General features: G+C 48.0%; 1 protein-coding gene and 1 long non-coding RNA gene across 4 annotated transcripts in view; one reads left to right on the top strand and one right to left on the bottom strand.

Moving 5' to 3' along the window:
* The window catches only part of Armc9 (armadillo repeat containing 9), a 133360-nt gene that overhangs the window by 48383 nt on the left and 68148 nt on the right, over positions 1-16829 (top strand). For both annotated transcript variants that reach the window (XM_027942001.2, XM_071619549.1), the window contains exons 12-17: positions 2222-2314; positions 7084-7174; positions 8416-8539; positions 11208-11347; positions 12496-12572; positions 15164-15238. In XM_027942001.2, coding sequence (XP_027797802.2) covers positions 2222-2314; positions 7084-7174; positions 8416-8539; positions 11208-11347; positions 12496-12572; positions 15164-15238 — 600 coding nt within the window. The remainder of the gene's footprint in view (positions 1-2221; positions 2315-7083; positions 7175-8415; positions 8540-11207; positions 11348-12495; positions 12573-15163; positions 15239-16829) is intronic.
* Positions 435-2601, bottom strand: LOC114097921 (uncharacterized). Of its 2 annotated transcripts, none has more exons than XR_003583636.3 (3): positions 2368-2601; positions 1250-1490; positions 435-1146 (listed from the first exon to the last, which is right to left on the bottom strand). It is a non-coding gene; the product is annotated as an uncharacterized lncRNA (long non-coding RNA). The 2 variants fall into 2 exon arrangements; XR_003583635.3 differs by having other exon boundaries at positions 435-1143.

Here is a 16829-nt window from a genome sequence, read left to right as displayed (position 1 = left end):
CCTTTCTAAGACCCCTACTTTGGCATCACAGTTGCTGTTGCCTTCACGCTGTGACGTGATGACGAGCTGCAGTCAAGGCCTCTCCTGGGCGAGAGCTGCCGGCACGGCTCCCAGCGCAGCCAGGCCTGCTGGGAGGCCCAAGACTCCGGTATTCAGATGTCACGGGGCCGGCCTCCAGGGCAAAGACCAGTCTTTAGGGGAAATAAAGCCTCCTCTGAGGCCTCGGATCCTCACAGTCCCCAGCCTGACAGCAGCAGCATGAACCAGCCATGGGTTCTCAGGTTCAGTCCCACACCCTCCACACACTCAACAGTTACTAAGGACTGCGGAGAGCTGCTGTTTACGTGAATTTTATCTACTGATATTTTACAGTATTGGAAATTACAACTGAGAAACTTAAAATATGTAAAGTGAACAATAAACAAATGAACATGTTAACATAAATGACATTTTTATTAAAAACCACAACAACTTTCTGATCAACAAAGTCAACGAGAAGGGTGCATTGTTTCACGTGTTTGCAGGTTTCTTCATGTCAGCAACATGGAGGACAGCTGGATTCTCGAATCTGCTCTTGCATTCTATTTGCCAAGTGCCACGCTTCATATAGCCCCTGAGAGACTGATCATGAATGTAGGGGTCATATTGTAGTAGAATTGTGAAAATAATCGTGTCCTTGTAGGCCCAAGCCCTTGAAAGGGCTTGGGTACACCGGGTTCCCTGGACTCACTTGAGGACTGCCGGCATCCCCCCTTGATGGCGGGCCCTCTACCTGGATGACCATTCTGCCTCGCCCTGTATTTGCAGCAGGCCCTTTCATGGATCCCCTAATTTTAGAGTATCTTGACTAATTTCCCCCATCTGGGGACGAATCAGTCCTGCTCCCTGCTGGTCTGGTGGTGCATCTGGAAGATGACTTGAGGACACAGGGAGAGTCCTGTGGCCAGGCCATGGCGTCTGCTCTGGTTCCACTGGGGTCAGTTGGCCCCATGGGTGGGCCACTTGAGGGTCTCCCGGGCTGTCCCCGCCGTGCCCTCTGCTCGGCTTAGCAGACTCACTTCCTGTTTGGCTCTTGGTTTGCCACCTAGCACTTCCTCTCAGCCCACGCTTCTCCCAAGCCTCTGGCTGAGACAGGACGTTGCTCTGCTGAGAGAAGAACATTGTCACAGGAAAAATAAGCAGGCTTTTTAATGATTTTGTCTCCGTCCCCCTCCAGGGCCCCGCCCCAGCCCCTGGCCCCTGCCTCAACCTCAGTGAGCTTGAGAGGGGGCAGCAGCTCCCTGTGTGGCCTTCTTGGCACCTTCCTCCTCCAGGAGAGGCCCCTCTTCCTATAGGGCCTTCCCGCCATGATGGTGGGCACCTGCCTCCCCGGTTCTCCTCGTCCTGTCAGCTCTCCCCTCAGCCACTGTTCCTTCTGGCCTTGCCCAGGGTGTTCTCTCCAGCCAGAAGCAGGGCCTGCAGCCTCAGGATGTTTATCTAGTGAGGTTTTCCTGGAAAAATAAGCACATTTGCCCACTTCAGTTCCATGGCTTTTTCGCTTCCCCACTCATACCGCACACACCCATGTGCACGAGCACATTCCACGTGCTCCAAGTGAAACCTTCTTCTTCCCTGCAGACATTACGTAAGCCCTTACTTAGAGCGACACAACAGACCTGTGGACTTTGCAGTCTACAGAAGTCCTGCCAGCTCCCCACCGGGCATGCTCACACTTCGCTGAGTATGGCTCTGTGGGTCCCTTAGGGTGTGTTCCAAGACCTCCATCAGCCCCACGCCCCACCCATGAGCCACTCGGTTCTGCCCTGTGTTTGTACCTTCTTGAGTTGGGCCATGCTTCCCTACCCCTCCACTCGCCTTCCCCTGCTGGCTAATGGTCCATTCACCCTGCGGAGCCAACTCTTGCCTCTCTAGGGTGACAGGTGCTCTCTCATCTGCACACTGATGACCTGGGCATCATGCCCCTTTCCCTCTGAGGAGACTTCACATATGAACCTGACTCCACTATCCCCGACACCACCCATCTCCTAAGATGTCCCCCACATCACCTTATTGATTGGCTGGCTGGCTAACCAACCTCCCCACTTGGCTAGTATTTATTTTGCTTGGTTCAGTGTATAGTCACTGGTGGAGTTTTAACTGCCGTTTAAACCATAGCTGCTATATGGGAGTTTTTCTCCTGTTAACACTTAGGTCCTGTTACTTTTGTTTTTCTTCCCTCCAGCGCTTGACCACATCCCATCCTGGGGAGCAGAGGGAGACAGTTCTGCAGGCGTACATCAGCAATGACCTCCTGGACTGTCATAGCCACAACCAGGTGGGTAAGAGGTGGGCAGAGGTCAGCCAGGGCCTGCGGTCCTCGGGACTGACCCTAGCAGGTGGGGAGCTTCTGTTTCCTTGGGCGTCAGCCTTGACCCTGTGAGCTGGGGAGTCTGAGTTTGCTTCTAGCGAGGAGTCCTGAACGAGTTAGCAGGACCTGCTTCATTCTTCTCCGCGGCTCCTTCTGTCGTTTTCTTTTTCTCCAATTCTCAACTCTTTCCCTCCTCCCGCTGCTTACCGTGAGTCCTGAAAACGGAGCACGACTCAGGGTGCACAGACAGGGAAGCAGATTCAGGCCGTCTAACCTCCTGGTGCTTCCGGTTGTGCCCTGGCCTTTCCCCTAGAAGGAAACACTGTCCTACCTTTAAATCTTGTGGTAAACACACATCACATAAAATTTACCTTCCTAACCACTTTAAACGTTGAGTGGTGTTAGATACAGTCATGATGGTAAGTCGCCACCCCCGTGCGTCTCCATGAGCAGCTCTTTTCACTTTATAATACTGACCCTGTGCCCATTAAGCAACAGCTCCTCTTCCCCTCTCCCCCGGCCCTGAAACCACCATCTGTGCTCTGTCCCCATGATTTGGACTTCATATAGTATTGGGGTTTTTTGTGACTGGCTTGTTTCACTTACCATAATGTCCTTGAGGTTTATTCATGTTATTATTCAGGTATATATCAGAATTTCTTTCCTTTTAAAGGCTAGATTATCATATTCCATGTATTAGCCTTACAATCCTCATTTTGCTTATCCATTCATCCATCAATGGACACATGGGTTTCTTTCTCCTTTTGGCTGCTGAGAACAGTGCTGTTACAAAATGGATGTTCACATCCTGACTTTGGTGTGAATCATTTCCTGCTTGTCTTTATAGCTTCCCATCCATCCCTGAGTCCTGCATGTGCCGTCTGACTTTGTGCTGAGCAGCAGGCACAGACCCTGCTCTGCAGGGAGGTGGAGTTGTGCTCAGGTTAGATGGGGGCACTGGGAGAAGGTGGCATGAATGGATGGTTGGATAATAGTGGGGCACAGCTTTCCCGGGCACTTACTGATCCCCTCTGGGGACATTAGTAGGCAGGGTCAGGAGAGAGTCCTGGGAAGCAGGGCATGTGGCAGGATGGAAAGGCCAGCCAGGTACTAGTTGTCCAGCGATAGTATACATGGGTGTATGGCAGAGAAAGCCAGTGCTGAGCTCTCGGTATTTTGGCTTTTTTTTTTTTCTTTTTTTGAGGCAGAGTCTCACCCTGTTGGCCAGGCTGGTCTTGAACTCCTGGGCTCAAGTGATCCTCCTGCCCCTGCCTCCTTAGTAGCTGGGATGGGACTACAGAACATGCCACTTTGTATTTCAGCCTTTAAGCTCGCTGGTCTGCTTCTGGTTCTCAGGATTTGATTTTGTGAGAACCCTTCTGTGGGGTGGAAAGACGGTCCACAGCTGTCCACACTGCAGGTGTGGGGGGAGGAGGGGCGCCTCTCCGGGTCTTGGTTCTGAGCTCTTTTTCTGAAGCATTTAGCTCCCTGTTTAAAAGTCACCCTGGTGCACTGCTTTGGAATACCTGTGGCGTTTACTGAGACTGCACAGCTTATGTCTAGCAAACCACTTCTAGGTGTACTCCAACAGAAACGGGTCCATGTGTTCACTCAGAAATGTCCAAGATCAGTCACGGTGGTGCAGGCCTGTAATCCCAGCTGCTCAGGAGGCTGAGACAGGAGGATCTCGTGTTCAAAGCCAGCCTCAGCAAAAGCAAGGCCCTAAGCAACTCAGTGAGACCCTGTCTCTAAATAAAATACAAAATAGGGCTTGGGATGTGGCTCAGTGGTCGAGTGCCTCTGAGTTCAATCCTAGGTGCCCCTCTGCAAAAATAAGTCCAAGAGTGGTACTGCTTTATAAGATCCCAAATGCTTGATGCAACCCAAATGTCTATCAACAGTAGGAATGAATGTCTGTGATAGATTTGCGAGATGGGGTTCAGAGAGCAATGAGAAGGAGCACAGAGAGAACATGGGTGAATCTCACAAACCTAAAAAAAAAAAGTTGGGTGAAAAAGTCAGGCATGAAAGAATATACAAAATATGATTTCATTTGTAAAAAATTCGAAAACATGCAAAATAAATCTGTGGCAGAAGAAGCCAGGAAAGAAATGTCTCCCTCAGTTTGGAAGGGGGTCCTGAGGCTATAATAATGTTCTGCCTCTTGACCTGGCTACTTGTCACCCACATGTTCACTGTGGAAACTCACAGAGTTCTGTACTTATGACCTGTGCCATTTTCTATATAATTGTTAGACTACAATAAAAAGTAAATATAGAATGTGTACAGGAAGCAGGAGATGAAGCCCTCAATGCAGTGTCCTCGAGTCACCTCTGTTCCCTGTGGGCTGTGGCCCTTTGCATGTGCCTCAGAGCTGTCATCCAGTCATCTCCGCACCCAACTCCAGCCATTGTCCCCTCTCTCCAGTATCGCCCTCTTCCTTGACTTGCTCTCTCAGTTGGTGGAGCGCATCCTTTAGTCATAGTCCCTACACGGAGACCACCTGGCAGTTTGGCTTTTGAGATTGTGCCTGAATGAAAATATCTTTGTTTTTTGTGTAGAATTCTGGGTTGTAAATAAATTTTCTGTAGAATTTGGGGACATTTGCTGGTTGTGGTGGCACATGCTTATGATCGTAGCAACCTGGGCATCTGAGACAGGTGAATTCCAAGTCTAAGGCCAGCCTGGGCAACTTAGAACCTGTCTCAAAATATAAAGGGCTGAGAATGTAGCTCAGTGGTAAACTTCCCTTGGGTTCACTCCCCCCCAAAAAAAGAATTTTGAAGACATTACTTTGTTGTCTTTGGGTTCCAGTTTTGTTTCGTTTTGTTTGTATACTGGGTATTGAACCCAGGGTGCCCTACCACTGAGCTACACTCCCGATCCTTTTTATTTTTTGAGATAGGGTCTTGCTAAGTTGCTGAGGCTGGCCTTGAACTGCAATTCTCCTGCCTCAGCCTCCCTATTAATGGGACTACAGGCATGTAGACCACCATCCTAGAACCTTAGGGGTCCAGTTTTTTTTTTTTTTTATCTTTATTTTATTTATTTATTTTTTATGTGGTGCTGAGGATTGAACCCAGTGCCTCGCGCATGTGAGGCAAGTGCTCTACCACTGAGCCACAACCCCAGCCCAGGGTTCCAGTTTTGTTGTTGAGAATCCAAAGTCATTCTGATTCCTGATCTTTTGTATGTGGTCTTTTTTCCTCTCTAGAAGCACATGGGAGCATGGTGAGTCTTCTCTTTATCACCACAGTTCAGAGGTCCCCCTGGATGTGCTTCATGAAGTGCATTTTGGTCCCTTGTTGTGGGCCCTTTGAATCTGATAGTTTTATTTCTGGGAATTTTCTTTATTTTGTTGATGATTTTTTTTCCTCTGTTTTCTCTTTTCCTAAATGTCAACCCTTCTGAACTGTTGTTTTGTTAATTTTTCTCTCATATTCTCTATCTTTTTCTTTTTGTTGTACTTTCTAGGAGGTTTCTTTGTTTATATTTTCCATAGTTCCTGTTGAGTTTTTTGTTAACTCAGAGCATTTGCTTCTTTCCTGGATACAATACAGTTTCTTATGTCTCGAGGTATTGGTGACAAAGTTTTTATTTAGTTTTGGTTCTCCTCTCGCTCACAGTCTGGTCTCCAGGGAGGCCCCCTCTTTGGCTCTGTTTTCCATGTCAGAGCCTTTCCTCTGGCTCAGCTCCGCTGAGGAGAGCTGGGGGGCCATGGACTGGGAGCCACTGATTTCAGTCTCTAGTTCTTTCCCCTGGGGTGGTCACTTTCCTCTGAGAAGAGTCTCCTCGTGTCCTGCAGAGAGGTAAGGATCTGGTTGCCAGAGTCAGGGTCTGGGAGCCAAGTCAGGGGGGAAGCTTTTTCATTCTTTATTTAGACACCCCCCTCCATTTGGTGCAGAACCTAGCCCACCTGAGCCTACTGTCCCCAGTCCAGAGACCCTCTGTGCCACCCTCACATAAGAACACCCCTGTGCCCCTGCACCACCCTTGGAGGTGACAGGAGCAGCATGGAGTCCAGCTGCTTCTTTAACACTTTTCACTCATTTGTCTGGTTCCCCCAGTCCGTTGGCCTTTTGGGGAGTACGCAGTGGAACTTGGGTGCTTCCCCCTTGCCCACTGTGGCCTTGGGTCTGGTGTTCCAGGCCTGCATTGCCACTTTTAGAGTAGCGTTGACATTTTTCGTTCTGTTGGTTCAGTCCTTAATTTAGATCTTATTTATTTATTTATTTATTTTTGAAGTTGGGACTGAATCCAGGGGCACTTTACCACTCGCTCAGTCCTTTTATTGATTATTTTGAGACAGGGTCTCACTAAGTTGCGATCCTCCTGCCTCAGCCTTGTGCTTCTCTGGGCCCACCCCTACACCCAGCTTAATTTAGAAAACCCTTTTCCTGTAGCCTGCTGTGGATTGGAGGAAGCCAGCTCAGATGCCCTGACCTGGTGACGCTCAGCAATAGTGACAGCCAACAGCCTCGCTTCCTGTGTGCCAGCGGCTGTGCTGCGTGTTTTGCGTGGTTAATTCATCTAATTTAGAAGTCTGGATAAATTCTTTTTGCCAAGTCGCATCAGGTGTTATTTGAAACCAAGACTTCCAGAGGAGAAGTTTGGCTTTGGTCTGTCCCCTCCAGTCAGTCCAGGCAGAGGAAGGGAGCAACCAGAGCTGCTGAGGCGGCTGTCACCTTGCCCCCCTCCTCACGGAGCCCCCGTCCTCTCCACTTTCGTCCCCACAGAGGAGCGTGCTGCAGTTGCTGCACTCCAAGAGCGAGGTGGTGCGGCAGTACATGGCCAGGCTCGTCAACGCTTTGGCGTCACTAGCAGAAGGTAAGGCACAGCTTCTCAGAGCAGAGCAGAGCGGCTCTGTGCAGGTGTTCCCCCCACATTTCTTAAAGATGAAATATGTTTCCTCATTTTATTACTGTTTAATTCATTGGAAGTCTCTTGTAAAAATTAAACATTCTTGTCATAGTGCTTTAATTTGTTTTTATTAGTTATTGATGGACCTTTGTTTATTTATTTGTTTATAGGCAGTGCTGAGAATTGAACTCAGTGCCTCACACATGCTAGGCAAGTGCTCTACCACTGGGCCCCAGCCCCAGCCCCATGCTGTAATCTCTGTCAGCAAATTTTGTTTCTTTCGAAAGAGCTGATTTTGTAACCCTTCTTGTTTTATCACTTTGGGCTAGAACAATACTATTTAGATTACTTTCAAGTATGTAACAGGTTATGCTTTTTCTATAGTTTTCTACTTAAAGGCAAAATAAGGTTGGTGAAGCAATGAAAGCTGATTCCAATAAGCAGTGTACCACTTCCATCAATAGAATATAATCTCTTAAATTAAAGGATTTGAGAATTTAAAAAATAACATGCCACCATAAATGAATTAAAAATGATCTTGCAAAGGGCCGTTATTTTCCATAATTCTTACTTATTTGAGCTGTGGAAATAAAATGGAAATAAAAAGAGTTTTCAAATTATGGATACACAATACTCCAAAATTTTATTATCCATTCATCTGTTCATTATCGCATTCATTCAGCAGACATTTATTATAGTCTAGGGGATGTGCCATTGCACTGTTGACACTTGTGTCCAAACATCACACCTGTCTGTCACCAAGAAGTCCACAGCAGGTCAGTGCCCATTCAAGGCGTATTCTAGGATCCTCCCTATGGCTTCCACCTTCTCCAGCCTGGGCCTGCGTCGAGGAACAGGGAGTGTGACCAGAAGCGTTCCTTGGCTGCCCCTGTTGCAAAGACCAGTGGCTCACAGCACAGTCCCTGCCTTTTCTCCGTGCACATCTCACCGTGGGGTTCAGACTGCAGGCATGGAAGACAGTGCTCCCCACAGGAACATGGCGATCGTGAAGAGTGATTTCTCCTCATTACATAGTTGATTGAATAAAACAACTCTTAGAAGAAATGCATTTTAATGATTTCTTTTAGAACAAAAAATTATCTAATATGCAAAGTTGCTGTGTTACATGCAAAGTTTCCATAGCAAGTGATTTGGAGCCCACCAGATTAATTCTTCCTCTCTCCCCTGTTTGTCTGGGGTATCGTTAGGCCGCCTCTACCTGGCCCAGAACACTAAGGTGCTGCGGATGCTGGAGGGAAGGCTGAAGGAGGAGGACAAGGACGTCATCACCCGGGAAAATATTCTTGGGGCCCTGCAGAAGTTCAGTCTCAGGTGATGATCATGCCATAGGTCATGGGGGGTCCTGTGGAGCCTGATTGAGTTTTTTAAGCTGCCATTTAGTGCTTATTTAATTCCCATAACCCGGGAGGCAGATGGTGTTTTTCTGTGAACACTTAGGAGAGTTTGGGTGATTTTCCGAGACAGATATAGAAAGCTTCTCTCTCCTCCAGTAAGCTGCTACACAAGTCTGCTGGGAATGGAGGCACAGTTTTCCAGGGGACATTGGTGGTGTCCAGTAGGTCATTAGTGCCCTCCAGGTGCTGAATTGTTGGATTGTGTCTCAGGCCACATGCGAGGTTGAGAGACAAACATGAATACTCTTCAAGTTGTCTCTAGTCCTCTGTGTGATTGGCAGCCCCTGGGAGTCAGGGCTGTCTCGAGGACACAGGGAGTGTGGCCAAAAGCATTCTTTGGCTGCCCCAGTTGTGGAGACCAGTGGCTCACAGCACAGGCCCTGCCATTTCTCCTTGTGTATCTTACCCTGGGGTTCTAGCCCCTGTGTGTCCGTCCCAGAACCCTCCTGCTGTGACTTGGAAGCTCCCCGTCAGAAATTGAAAAATCAGGTACTGTTGAACCGATCTGGCACCTGCTAGAGGTTTTTATAAATTGAGAGCTTATTGAAGTATACTTTCCTTACCATAAAATTCACATATTAAGTGTGGAAGTCAATGGCTTTTAGCAGATTTGCTGAGGTGCGCAGCCATCACTACAATCTGATTTTAGAATATTTCTATGACCACGAAAAGAAACCTTGTACCATTTACAGTCCCTCCTTGTTCCTGCCCCAGCCCTTATGACCACCAAACTCCTTTCAGTAGACTGACTTGTCCTGGATGTTTCACAAATGGAATCAGATAATGTGTGTCCTTTTGTGACAGCGTCTTTCACTTAGTGTAATGTTTTCTCGGTTCCTTCTTGTCCTAGCCCTTGTCAGTGCTTTGTTCCTTGTTATTGCCGAATAGCCTTCCATCTGATAGAGAGGCCCTGTTTTGTATCTCAGTCAATGGATGTGTGAATTGTTTTCATTGTTTTATCTGTTTTGCAAAGTGCTACTGTGGACATTTGCCTGTGAGTCTCAGCGTGAGGGTGCATTTGCATTTCCTTGAGAGGCTTCTGGGAGTGGAATTGCCAGGGAGATGGCAAATCTTCAGAGTTCAGCTTCCCTCAGCACTGCCTCATTTTATCTTTGACTTTTTGAAGAATTCTAGAACCTCCAGCTTTTTGCCCACCCTCTTCTGAACATGCTTTCCCCGTCAGATGCTAACATTGGACTGACTTTCCCTAATTACCAGAAGCCTACAGAGTGAAGTAATCTAATCGGTACATGCTTCACGGGGAAAGGGACAGGCTCAGGGTCTGCTGTCATCCACGTCCCTGCCGGTGGCAATTTCTTGTAGTAACTCATGAACTGAAAAGAGCTGCAAGTGATTTGTCCAGTTATTCCTGCTCAGTTTGTCCGAACACTTTGCTCCCGTTTACCTACACAACAGCTTAGCTTCATGGTGACTATGTTTAGGAAACTGAAGTACAGATAAAAGATTGGGTGAAGAAATAGTTCTTTCTGGTAATGTAGAAATGGGCCTAATGTTTTCTGCAGCTTTCCAGGGTCTCTGCAATAAAAGTAGAAAGCAGTGGGCTTGCCCAGAGAGCAGTCTCCATGTGTTCCAAGAGGCCACACCGGTCAGGTCTGTGTGGGTACAGGAATGGCCTGAACAGTTACTTGCTCCTTCTTCCTGGGCGGTCATTTTACCATAACTCATTGATTAGGAGAGGCAAGTGCTGGCTGCTCTCTGGTGTTCACATGTTCACATCATTCTGTTGGCTTCTCATGGTGGCACTGTGCTTGGTGACATCTGTTCTTAAGGCTAACATGATGACATCCGCCATTATATGTTGTGAAGAGGTATTGGATTCTGTAAAATCTTACACTGGATGCTGGGTGAAATTTCTGTTTCCCGGGTCATTAAGCCATACTCTTCGTCTGTAGAGATCCGAGTCAGAATGCTGTTGAGCTGGGTCTTGCTCTTTTTTTGTTTTTATTTTCATTCAGCTCCAAGTGCCTGTGCTACATTATATAGGGTTGAGACAAAAATCTATTTTTCAAAGAAGTGTTACCGTGGCCCTGTTTCCTGATTTAAGTAGACCAAAAGCTGTCGATGAATATTCATTAAATATTTGAAATAAGCTGGGTACATCGGTACATACCTGTAATCCCAGCCACCTGGGAGGCTGAGGCAGGAGGATCACAGCCTCAGCAACTCAGTGAGACCCTCAGTAACTTAGTGAGACCCTGTCTCAAATTTTTTTAAAAAGTTGGGGGCTGGAGAGAGAGCTCAGTTGTAAAGCACCCCTGGGTTCAATCCCCAGTAGTCACACACACACACACACAAATTGAGTAATACTCTGCTAATTTTAAATATGGAAAAGGAAACTTTCAAAGGAGGAAGCCTCCTTATTACTTCTTCCTTTAAACGCTTCATCGTATCCCTGAAAGTAAAGGATTTTGTTATTTCATTTGTACCAGCTTAATAATAATTAAAAAAAAATGCCTCGGAGTCTATATCTTCCATAGGCTTTCTTTTATGACGCAGAGTTGTATCTCCTGTGTGACAAGCCCCGCCTGCCAGTTTTAATTTACCTCAGGCCTTTTTCGTCCCAGGCGCCCACTGCAGACAGCGATGATTCGAGACGGCCTCATCTTCTGGCTGATTGACATTCTGAAGGACCCGGATTGCCTGTCTGACTACACACTGGAGTACGCCGTGGCTTTGCTCATGAACCTCTGTCTCCGCAGCGCAGGTCTCACCCCATCCTGTATTTTCTGGTATGGGGGTGTGAGAAGAGATCCTGACCAGAGCCCAGGTTCCCAGTGAGCCCGGGGCGGGGGGGGGCTTGCTTTTTGTCTCCCTCAGAGAAAAAGAAAAGACAGCCTGAAGTATTTCCAGCTAGGTATAGAGCTGTTGAGTCCCCAAGGCCAAAATACGGTCTGGCCTTAGAAAGAGCGTTTGTATGTATGCACTTCGCACAGGAAGAGGAGATTGAATTCATTCGTGTTTTCCTTCATCTTCATTACGTTATTCTGAAGACTGAGGACTGTGCGCCCAGCATTCTCCAGGATTAAGTTGGTGGCGGGAGCAGTGACATTAACCGTGCTTCCTGCTCCTAATCCTTTTCTCACCCCTTCCTGGTGGTGGAGGTTCTCTGAGCATCATAAGCCGTTTCCCTGCTTGTTCAGGGAGGTGGTGGCACCACCACCTGTACGGGATCAGTCTGTGCCGACTTCAGTAATAGCCATAGCCCATTACTGGGCACTGGGGGCTCCACGCCACTTTAAGTCCTTCATGTCCACCACCTCACTGAATTCTCCATCAGCCTTTCAGGTAGATAATTGCTGTTTTAAAGAGGAGGACACTGAGGCCCACAGTCACATTGTTGCTGGAATCAGACCCTTTAAGAAGCGGCAAAGGGCACTTGGAGAGTGGGACAGCTCAAACTTTATTTTTATGCCCGTGGTCCCAGAGGAGGTCCCACTCCAAATTCTGAGCCCCCATCTGCAGTTTCTCACAACATTAATAGACTATCTGGTGCCATAAAATTTCTAGTTTCTAGCAGGAGTAGGTTTACAGAAACAGAGTGTGAAAAGGGGAGGAACTGGCTCTTCTCACAGGCCTCCAATAAATCTCTAGCCTTAGGCTAAGCCGCAGCACTTCAAAGGGGAGTAGATCCCTGCAGGTAGTTATTTACAGTCCAAACGGGAGGGGACTGTCCTTTTCCCAGGCACTGTAGTTTTCCATAACAGTGTTCTGATTTCCTTTTATACCCAGGCCTGGGGTTGCCTTCCATCACAACATAGCATAAACAGACCAGCCAGATTTGTCCTCAGGTCTGCCTGACTTGAAACTGTGCTTCCAAGTTCAGATGCATCATGTTTTGTTTTGGTCCCACAGGGAAGAACATGTGTGCCAAGGTGGCAGGCCTGGTGCTGAAAGTCCTTTCGGATCTCCTTGGCCACGAAAATCACGAGGTACTCAGTCAGCATTGCTGGCCCCGGGTGTGGGGGTACACTGGGCCCTCGGTGCCTGCAGCCTGCAGCCAAGGGGCTGGCCTGCAGCAGTGGCTGCATTTGACAAGTATACACATGCTCCCTCCTGCAGGTATTTTTATGAACGACGTCAAATCTTTTATAATCTAAAAGTTTGGAGCTCAGAGCAGGGAGTGTGTCCCCAAGTCCTCGTGTTTTGGGATGTTCCTTGCTGTACCTCACTTTTTTTCCTTATCGTCTTTCTCGGCTTCATCTCCCCCCAGCGTCAGCGCTCGCATTAACGTTGTCCATAGTAGGTACAAATGTGGTCTTAAAGTACATGATACCGCATCTGTGCCATACCCTGCATGTGTGGAGCTTGCGTGGTGTGAGTTTTCCTGTGCTGCTGGGACCTTCCTGGGCTCCTGTACATGCCCCTGGTTCACTCAGTCTCGCCACTGCCACGCCCCTCCATGTTACCTGTCCCCCAGGGGTAGACACTGGGTCGTCTCTGGCTCTGCTGCCACAGCTGTCCTCAGTGAGGCACCTGCCCACCCGAGCCTGCGCAGAGCTTCCCCAGGGTGTGGACCCTTTTCACCACCGACTCGCAGCATACACCAGGCTGTGGCTGAGTCTCCCCAGATTGTCCTCTAGAACAGCTGGATCAGCTGTTCTCACCAGCATCCCCTCCCACCTGGTGGTATCCTCCAAGTTTCGTAGCTTATGGACCATAAACCTTGTTTAAGTGAAATAGAGCTGTAGGAAGACAAATCAACAAAAACCAGCAAAGGTGATGCTTCTCTTGTGTTTTGCAAACGCCTTTGTACAAGCTACAACATTGCCTTTCACCTGCAGCCAAAGTCAGACCTCTTTCCATGGACCAGGTGCAGGGGCGCATGTTAGCAGGACACAGTAACAAGACCACAGGGTCACGAGGGAGCCCTGGGTTCCCACTGGTCCGTCCCATTCCAGGCAGATGGCTCCAGCCACTCCCTTCACCCACAGCTCCTGGCTCACAGCATCATTGCTGAGGACCTGGTTTCTTCAGCAGGTGGAGTTCAGGGGCTGTTAAAGTCTGTGCCATGCATTTTATGTTTAAAAACCACTGAGCTCTTAGCTGAGCACCGTGGCACACGCCTGAAATCCCAGGGACTTGGGAGGCTTAAGCAGGAGGACTGCAAGTTCAGGACCAGCTGCAGCACTTAGCGAGATTCTGTCTCAAAATAAAAACTCAAAAGCACTGGAGATGTGGCTCAGTTGTAAAGTCACCCTAGGTTCAATCCCCAGAACCGAGAGAGAGAGAGAGAGAGAGAGAGAGAGAGAAAGAGAAAGCCCAGTGCTAGGAAGGGTGGTGGCCAGTGTGCCCTCTCTCTGCCTGTGGAGAGAGCAGCACACAGTCCACAGAACAGGTGACTCTCACTCATCAAGCCAGCTGTGACCTGTCCTGTGTTCATTTAATGTTGGTGTTATCTGTATGATTTAAGAATGGTCCTCTCCTCAGAGGTCCTAAAGGAAGAGACTTCCTGTATATTTAAAACAAACAAACAACAACAACAACAAAAAAACACCCACAGAGTCTCCAGGCACAGTGGTACGCACCTCTAATCCCAACTACTTGGGAGGCTGAGGCAGGAGGATCACAAATTCGAGGCCAGCCTTGGCAACTTAGCAAGCCCCTATCTCAGAATTAAAAATTTAAAAAAAATGCTTCTGGGTTCAATCTCCCGTACAAGAAAAAAAAAAAAAGTCACAGAATTCAGGAGAGCAGTAGAGGGTTGAACAGGGAGCAGAAGTGAGCACCGTGTGCAGAGCTTTCAGGAAGAGCTTCCTAGAATCTGTGTCGGAGCTTGGTTTGAAAGGCAGAATCAGCTGTCCAGATGGACATGTGGGAAGAGCTTTCCCATAAGGGAAACTGCAGCAGCCAGGGCTGAGGTGCGTGCACCAGGAACATGTGGCGGGGGTCCTTCAAGTAGTGTGGGCACCCTGGGCAGTACAGAGGGAAGAGCAGAGCGGGTGGTGTGGGCACCGGCCCCTGGAGGAGCCTGTGTGTGTGGTACACACAGTGTGTGGAAGAAGCTAGGACTTCGCCATGGGCGCTTGGAAGGCTCCCGAGGGGGGGGCAGGAACAATCAGCCCATGCTGTAGAATTTCAGCGATGATAGGATGGTTGGGTTAAAGGGTGGGTGTCGGGTGGAGGCTGGAGGTCTGATGGAGGCTGTTCACAGCGATGTGTGAACAGGACGGCAGCAACAGATGTGGAATAGAAGGTTCCTTTCAAGGACCGAACCCAGGGAGTTCCGAGCAATCCGTGACGACTCTAAAGTTCCCAGGCTCCGTGACCAGGAGGATAGAAATGACTTAAGCAGTGGAGTATAGCAGGAGGAGGCCTTGGGCAGAGAGATGGCCTTGGTTTTGGACTCCTGGTTGTAGAGATCCCTAGAACATACAAATAGAGATGTCTGTTCTTTGAAAACATGCATCCTGAACTCCGGAGAGATGGACGCCCTCTCCTCCTCAGCCAGCTGTGGTGTTTGATAATTGAGTTGTGTGGTATTTGAAAACTTGCAATTGACTGTCTTTTTCTCCCCTTAAAGATACAGCCATATGTGAACGGAGCTCTGTACAGTATCCTTTCTATTCCATCCATTCGTGAGGAGGCAAGAGCAATGGTAAGAGAGAGCGCCGAGTGCTGTGGGCGCCTGTCAGTGGCACGTGCCCAGCTGCTGGGGCAAGCACTGCTCCACAGAGCCGGGGAGGCTTTACACAGGTCACACACTCCCTGAAATGGCATGCAAAATGTGTATTTGCAGTTTTCTGGGCAGGGGCTGGGGATATAGCTCAGTTGGTAGAGTGCTTGCCTCAAATGCACAAGGCCTTGGGTTCAATCCCCAGCACCACACACAAAAGAAAGTTTTCTGGGAAAAGTCTACATCTTTTATCAGAATCTCAAGGGGATCCCTAAATTCTAAATGGTTAAGAACCGCAGTGTTAAGAAATTTCCAGCAAGTTTATTTTGCAAATGTAACAGACAAGCTGCAAAGATTGCAAAAGTGCAGTACTCAAGTTGGTTGGTAAACAGCAAGTTCCCAGTTTAGTGTATTTGCATTAGTGCTTATGCTCAAGTGAAATCAGCACCAGGTGATTAGTGTCTTATTTGGAGAGGTGAATGTTTCAAGATCTAATAAGCAAAGTCACTAAAGTTTTGTTCTTTTTCTTTGTACCATGTGAAACCAGGGTAACCATGCGTATATTATATGCTGCGGTGAAGGGATTACATGTATTTCCCCACTCAAAACACAGGATGATGTCAGATTGAAACCAGAACATTCCCCCAGTTGGTTTTGCTTCCTTAGAATGGCTTAATAGGAGTACTTGGTTTTGGTTTTCTAAATCACATTAACAGTTATACCAGCTTACCAAACAGTGGAACTGAGTTGCCTGCTACTTTTAAATTAAAAACTTTGCATTTTCAATAGGAAATAGGAAATAAAAGCTTGATTAAATCCTCACTGTAGTCATTTAGGTGAAAGAGAAAGATTGTTAATCAAGGAAGGAACAGGAAAATGGCATGTAGGAGGAAAGGATGGGGTGTTGTGGCATCAAAAAAGGCAAGGGCTGGGGTATAGCTCAATATTACAATGCATACCTAGAATGCACAAGGCCCTGAGAACATCCAGCAAAGGTGGGGATGACGGGAGGGAGTGCAGTCAGGGGACAGGGACCACATCCCCTGAGATCATCAAGGTGTAGCTCAGCAGAACAGGGCATCCCACAGATCATCAGGCCAGGGAGAAAAAATATGGCAGCAGAGCCCCGGGGTCCTGAGTGGCACTATGAGCAGCTCTAACATCTGTCTAACAGGAGTCCCAGAAGGAGGAACATGGGAGATAATGACACAGAAAAAAGATTGAATGATAATGAAGCAACTTAGTGAAAAACACTTTAGTTTTTGACTTTTAAGAGAAAACTTGAATTGCTCAGATAAAGGTCTGAGTGTAGGCTGCCTCTGGCATTTGAATGGAGGTCAGAGTCATGAGCCTCCCCGACCCCTGTTAGCCTGAGCTGAGGAACTTTTTAGACACAACACCCAGGCGGTTGCCTATTGAACGATTTGTAAAGTGGCCTCAAAAGGGTGGTTATGGCCACAGTAAGGTTTCTCTTAAATCCTCGGGTTCCCTCTTTACACTTTTATCCTTGAGGGAGTTTTTAGGTGAATAAAGCCAGCACATTCTTATTGGATATGAGGCTGCATGATGCATT

This window comes from Marmota flaviventris, chromosome 11 (assembly GCF_047511675.1).
Source record: "Marmota flaviventris isolate mMarFla1 chromosome 11, mMarFla1.hap1, whole genome shotgun sequence".
NCBI lineage: Eukaryota > Metazoa > Chordata > Mammalia > Rodentia > Sciuridae > Marmota > Marmota flaviventris.
The sequence above is the reverse complement of the archived record's forward strand: the minus strand, read 5'-3'. Positions and strand labels throughout refer to the sequence as shown.